The 7,355-nt window shown below is 39.5% G+C and overlaps 1 protein-coding gene across 1 annotated transcript in view; it reads right to left on the bottom strand.

The window, feature by feature from the left end:
- Nucleotides 1-7,355, bottom strand: part of LOC102880461 (acrosomal protein KIAA1210) — a 52,757-nt gene that overhangs the window by 18,675 nt on the left and 26,727 nt on the right. The window contains 1 exon segment of the mRNA XM_025046227.1: nt 578-775. Within this exon segment, the coding sequence (XP_024901995.1) occupies nt 578-775 (198 nt within the window).

The raw sequence follows: 7,355 nt of genomic DNA, 5'->3' as shown, positions 1-7,355 counted from the left end.
GGGTAAAGGGGATCAAATATATGGTAGCTGAAGGAAACTGGACTTTGGGTGGTAAACACAATAGAATAGACAGATGTCAAATGATAATGTACACCTGAAAATTATATAATTGTATTAATTAACCAATGTCACCCCAATAAACTTAATTAAAAAAAAATAAAATAAATATATGCTTGGAGTTCTCCTAAATGAGTGGAACATTGCTGCAATTTGAACTTGTGGGTCTTACCTGATTAATAATTAAAAGAATCTTGGTCTGGACTCTGGTTGAATATACTCTACGCAAAGAGGGTTGAGTTAATTTCCAGATGCTAAGACAATAAGCAGTTTCTGGGAGTTTAGGTCACTGTTTCTACTTTCTTCAGTCCCTTTTATGTAAGTTCTACATGCATAGGACATCCCACCCACTAGATGTAAGTTTGCTCACCTCTTTGAGGGTGTCAAGCCTGAGACAGTGCCCTTGACTTTACCATGGATCCCCCAAACCATACCATTTCCCTAGGTGCAGTTGGCAAAGCTTGGAACTCATATTTTATTATATATAGTAGTTTATTCCCAGGCCTCTTGAAGGACTTACAGTTGCTTGAAGGTTTTTCTTTTGATTCTGGGGGTTTAAAACCATCATGTGTGGAGCACCTGAAGAATCCAAATAGCCCTGGGTGGTTGCTGGGGTGCTGAAACCAATGGGCAGCTGGGTGCTGCTGGGAGAGGTCAGCATGGCAAATGCGGTATAGGGCTGTGAGTGAACAGGTCCAGATGAGGGCTCCAAGGAGCTCTGGAGAAAGTGGTAGAAAAGAAACAAATCAACTTTGTGTGCTATCACTGGTCTCCAAAGTTGGACATTCCTCTGGGGAAGAATTCCTAAAGCAGAAATACCTCATGAACTGTCCCTTTTTCCTACAGCAATATTGACCCCTCAGTGGTCATTAGTGGCAAGGTGCACACTTTTTGCTGGTTCCCTTGCAAGTGAAACCATTTAATGAAGTTTACAAGGTCAGAGGATTTGCGTGTTCTCTTGTCCTATACCCTCATTTAATTAACAGAAGGGGCTGATTGGTGTGAGAGGCACAATCTGTGTCAGTAAAATTTGTCAGGGCTCTGGGATTTCTTCATAGGAGGGCTTGGTAGAGGGAAGAAAATCAGGTTGGAAGAGGGCTTGTCTGTAAGCTAAGTTTGCGTAGATAGCACACTACTTTTACTTATATTTACTGTCCATCGGTACGAGGCTGATGGGAGCACCCTGAGGAACTGAGTGCTCCCACCACAGTGGGGTGGGGATGGAGCCTGTCACTTTACCCTCATTATGGCTGGCCTCTACCTCTCCAAACTATCTTGTCCTGGGACTCCTAGTTGGGTTCCTCTGTAGGGACTTCAAAACAGTCTCCTCTAGGCTTCTTGGCATAGCATTTTTCACTCCTCAAAGGGACATCCTAGAGTACCTTTCATTCCTAAGAATCTCCAGATATTTGTGTTAGAGGAGCCCATTTGAAGGCTAGGCGATGAGCCATCTCTCTTCTGACACCAGTGGCAAATGATGAAATTTAGCAGGTGGAAACAATTTCCATTTGTATTTACTCACTAGTTCTTTCCAAACTAGCTCTACACAGCACCAAGGACCCCTTTGGTATTTGCAGCTTTCACATCCCTTCACATTTCCCAACACCATTGTATGTTGATCCAGTGATAAACTTTGCTACTATCATAGTTCCAAACATGGTTCTTTTATAGCCTGTGATTCCAATGCCTGGGAACTTAACGCAGTGTTAATGGGTCAGGCTGATGACATACTCCCAGCTCAACATTCTGTTTTTGATTCTAGGAAAAGGGGGAGGTATGCTACAGTTGTCTTTTGTGGGGTCAATCACACAAAATTAGAAGTGGTCCCAAACCTTTCCTAACTTCTTTATGCAGCTGTCATCCATTAATTTATCTAACACCTCTTCCTGGTACTGTATATTTGCCTTGTGTTATCTCTTGGAATTATGAATTTAATACTCAGTGTACAGAGTAATGTCTCTTGTTTTATTTTTCTGAAAATTTTTCATGCTTCAAGGAGGTCTTGTAGTTCCGGTCTTTTGGGACTGGATGACAACATCTATGTTCCTTCTAACCTCATATGATGTCTCCCCATTGCCTCTCTGACCGTGCCTCTTACCACTTTCTGCTCCAGACACACTACTATTTTGCTTTTCCTGAAACATCCCATGCATGTTCTTCCCTTAGGGCATTTGTACTTGCTATTTCCTCTGCCAAGCATGCTCTTCTACCATGTCTGTGTCCCTCACTTCCTTCAGGTCTTGATACAAAAGCCACCTTCTAGTGACACCTTGCTGGCCAACCTATTTAAAAATTTAGCTCTCTACCCTGACACTTCATAATTCTAATTTCCTGTGTTATTTTTTTCTCCTTGGCACTTTTATGACTGTCTATCATATTGTATACTTTACTTATTTATCTTGTTTATTATCCATATCCCCCACTATAAATATAAACTCCATAAAAAAAATTATTTACATCTGTTTTATTTACTACTGTACCTCTTACACCTAGAACTGTGCTTAGTCCATAGCAGTTACTCAATAAATGTTTGTTGAACTAGTGAATTAATTATGTTACAACTTACTTATGTTGCCTTTCTGGGAATTTGTCAGAGAAAGCTCATCCCTGTTCTCTTTATCATTTTAGTTATTCTGAGACCTCATTAGCTCCAGCCAAAAGTAAATGCAAAAATTAAGGAGGTTTGTGGATCTAGAACCCTAAAAGGACACCATACAACTTGCTTTGCTTAAAAACTAACTTACGATGCCTAGAGAGCAAGTAAATACCCATTTAATCAAGAAACATTTTTAATTCAGTTGGCATCCCAAACCATTAAGCACTATCTCAACCTGAGTATGACACTCAAGCTCAGGCATGAGATTCAAAATGGCACTAAGAAGATCTCTGTTGTCGTGTTTAGATTACATTGTATGGGTATAGAGGATATATTTTTTTACAACTTCCCTTAAACTCACTAGTAAATTAAATAAACTATTCAAATAAACTCTCTGGATCTTTGAGCAGTGTTTCTCAAAATATGATCTAGAACCCCGCCCCCCAACATCAGAATCACACAGAGTATGTGTTGAAAAAGCACATTCAAGTAGCTATCAAGATCTGATGAATAAGACTATCAGGGGAGGGAGTTTAATGTAAACTTCACGGGCTCTCCAAGTGAGTCTTCTCGGAGCCACTGCCTAGTCCTCTGACATGAAGAGAAAGCCTCCAATTTTCAAGTAGAAGCACAGCAAGTTCCTAAATAACTCAATCAATTGCCATAGAACAGGAGCCAGCAATATTTAGATCCCCTCTGGCAAGTGGGGCTCTTTTGAAGGCCCATCTTTTTCCTCAGCATATAGGTTAGGAAAAACCTAGAAAAGTTACCACAGGAGCCAACTACAGGATTTTATGAGCCACCCAGGAAAAGTAAACCAAATTCCTTTCTAGCATGTTTCTGTAAGAAAAAGTAAGAGAAGGAAATTGGACTTTTTTCTCTATTTTTCCTTCCTCATCCCTCCTGCAACCCCACTCCTCTCTCCCTGAACTCTGAGAACCAACATATGCTCTCTGTACCCAATTTATTTTCCTGTGTTTTAGAGGGAGGTTAGCGCAGACGGCTTCTGATTAACAGCTGGAGTTAAATGAGCTCCTTTTGCCTCAACATCTGGGAGATGTGCCATGCCTAGCAGCTACTAATCTAGAATCTTTCTGGGGAAGGAATCTGGGTCAAGCCTTGGGCCAGGGAATGAGATCCTCAGCACTAGTTGATAGGGGTGCTGGACAGTCCTTTGCTATTAGTTGGGGGTAAGGGCTGCTTGTTGGAAAATTAAAACACATTTTAGATTTTTTCCCTTTTTGTCAAATTTCTAGACCCAGTGAAAAATAGTTCAGTCAACAATATATCTTTTTGGTCACCCTTTTGATGGTTTCTTTGTCTGTTATATGATGCTAGGGTTTACTCCTTTTCCATTAACTGTTGATAAGAAACACTTGAGCGGGGACAGAGAGAGCAGTTTGACTGCTTCTTGGAACAAAGGAAAACCCTGATTGTTATGTCTTAAGTAAGGGCATTAACTGGTGGCTATTTAGGCCCAGATTTCATCAAACATTTGACCTGAAGAGCCATCACTCTGGGGAAAAACTCACTCCGAAACTGTCTGGAAGGTCCGACACAGGATGCTGGGGAGCTGGATTCTGTGAAAGCCCTTCAGCTGAAGGCTCGAAAGGCAAATACTCCTTGGAACATCTCCAAAAGAAGCAAACAGCAGCTTTTGGTGGGAAAACTGGTTTTCGGTGGGAGGCTTCTCTGTCAAAATATACTGGCACAGAGTATGAGACCTAACAATCACTCTTAGGGTTTTAATTTCCCGGGTGTGTCAATGTGGCTTCTGTGCCCATTCCTGTGCTGCTTCACTGAGAATTTTTGTTTTATAAAAACTGTTGTGGCCACCATTTTGCCAAGCTGAAAGTTCTAAGAGATGGAATTTCACATGTTTCCTGCAGCTCCCTTTCCATCACAATATCTTCAATTTCTTAACTAATATAGAGAATAAGAATATGAACTTCAGAATTGAATAGGCCTGAATTTGAAGTCCTAGTTATACCATTTATTAGCTGTTTGACTTGGGGCAAGTTACCTAACCTCTTTGAGCCCCAGTTTCTATGTCTCTAAAATAGGGATAATAATAATATACACTTTAGTGTGTTGTTTAAAGATTAAATGAAATGGTACATGGTAAATGCCATTCACATAAGAAAGTCTCAGTAAGTGTTAGCTGCTGTTGCTATTGCTGGGCATTGGTTAAACAAATTTAGAGAGCTGCTACAGTCTACATTGTTTGGTGAAAAGAAAAGCAGTATGGATTTATGCAGGAATCCTGGGTTTGAGTCCCAGCTCTATCTCTGATTGGCTCTGTGCTTTGGCCAAGTCATTTCACCTTTCTGAACTCAGTTTTGTTATCTAAAATGAGAACAATAGTATCTTTCCTATCTATCTTACAGAATTATTGAGAAAATCAAATGCATCTACATATGCAAAATTACTTTGTAAGCTACAGATCTATGCAACAATAGGGAGGGGCATTATGATCTTCTTTGATGTATCAGAGGATTTTTAAAAATATTGCTCTGGTCTTCAGAGACCTATTTGTAAATAATAATGGTGATTTCTAGAGTAGGCCATCAGGGGTAAAGCAAGAGATGTGATGAGACAACTTTGCAAGAATTTAAATGAACTCTTCATTAGCCAATACAACAGAATAATTGGCAGCTAATTAACTCCCACCATGTTAAATAGCAACATGTATTCTGTAGAGGAACTAAAGTCTAGGCATTTAATCAGCTCAAACTTTAAACACTAAAAAGCTGACATACCCCTTTCTCGAGAGTGAAAACTGATTGGGTTGTATATGCATGACTTCTTTTCCACACAATTATTTTTCCCCATGAAAAACAATACTGAAGAAAAATAGTTCACAGACTCATTAGAGAAGACAGATGAAAATGAGCCAGGTTGGGAAGGTGGCAGGGGTGAGGGAAGTACTAATTAGGAGGATCCTCTGGTCCAAGGGTGGGCTAGAGATGCTCCGTGGGGTGGATTAGTCAGATCCTACTAAGTCAGACTGCCTGCTGGGGGAGCCTTGGGCTTGTGTCTCTGTGTGGTGAAAGCTGAGGCCAAGTGGAGAGTCGCAGTGACTCATTATGTCACATATGCTATACAGAGATACATGTTCATCTTCACTGCCCACCTCACCTATACCCAAAAAAACTGAGCCGGGGAGGGCTGTGAGACTCAGGGAAGAAACAACAAGCTTTGGTAACTAGAACTGAAAGGGAAAAAGCACTCAACTCTTCACCCAAGGAAATGTGGAAGGCCATAGGCTGAAACAACAAGGGCTTAAGCAGTCCTTCCTATTCTTTCCTAGGGCACTTGAAGAAGAAAGTAAACCTAGGGTAAAAGGTCTATTGGGTCCTTGAGAGAAGAGATGTGTTTCTCCCTGTTACCAGTAAGAGGCAGCAGCTCAGAGAAGAAAGAATAAGAAAGCAAACTTGGAAAGACTCCTCTGAAATGGCAGAGATTAGTCATCTTTTAGTCTGACTTTCTATTTGGATGATTTTGTTTACTGCCTAGCTCCCTAGTGGATGCTCAGTAAGAAGACAGTAGGAGCTGGGTTTGTGGAGAAGTTTTGGGGGTTATAAGAGTTGGGGGCCATCATTTATGAGGATCTTGGAGAAATAGCCGAGCCAGCACATCTAGTTATGATGGGGATTACAGCTGCTTTTTGAGGGATTTTGCTGCTGCTGCTGCTATTGCTGCTGTTGCTGCCACCTGCCCACTTTGTGCTCACTAATAAACCAGTAAACTATAAACCAGGAAGCACGGTGGAAATAGCTAAGAAACTCTCATGCCCAGGGTTGGTTCGACTGTACCACCAAAGACTAGACTTTCTGCCTGCCAGCTCAATATTTAACCTGTAGCAAACTGACTCAACTCTTGGATATACTAATAGAAAGATTTTTATATTCAAGCAGGACAACTTTTTAGACTGGTGTTTAGAAATGCTGACTATAAATAATTTAACTCTATTCATTAACCTCTAAAACACATAGTTAGCCTATTCGAATTAATACAAAGAGAATACTACATGTCTTAAAATGTTATCTAATTTTCTTAATTGTAATCCCCAAGGTAACCACTAAGAAACTAATTTAAAAATATATAAAGAAGGAAATGAGAAAGGAATGAAAATGGTATACTAAAATAAAATCAAATTTGAAAGAAGGTAATAATGGAGGAACTAAGGAACAAAAAATATATAAAATATATAGGGAAAAAAAGAGCAAAATGGCAGAAGTAAGTTTTTCCTAGTAGTAATTATTATGAATATAAATTAAACTCTCCAATCAAAAGGCAGAAATTGACAAGATAAATTTTAAAAACATGATCCTTTTATATATTATTTCCAAGAGATTCGCTTTAGATCCAAAGACATAAAGAGGTTAAAAGTGAAAGGATGATGAAAGATATTCCAAGCAAATAATAACCAAGAGCCAAGGTGGCTATATTAATATCAAACAAAATAGAATTTAAGTCAAAATTGTTATGAGACAAAGACGGACATTATACATTGTTAAAGGGTCAATAAATCAGGAAGACAGAACAATCACAAACATATACACACAAAACAACAGACTTAGCAAATACATGAAGCAAATGTCGACAGAATCAAAGGAAGAAATAGACAGTTCTACAATAATAGAGACTTCAGTATCTCACTTTCAATAATGAATAAACAACTAGACAGAAGATCAGTAAA

Source organism: Pteropus alecto, unplaced genomic scaffold (genome assembly GCF_000325575.1).
Source record: "Pteropus alecto unplaced genomic scaffold, ASM32557v1 scaffold280, whole genome shotgun sequence".
NCBI classification, from domain to species: Eukaryota; Metazoa; Chordata; class Mammalia; order Chiroptera; family Pteropodidae; genus Pteropus; species Pteropus alecto.
Note: the sequence above shows the minus strand (reverse complement) of the source record. Positions and strands in the feature narration are given on the sequence as shown.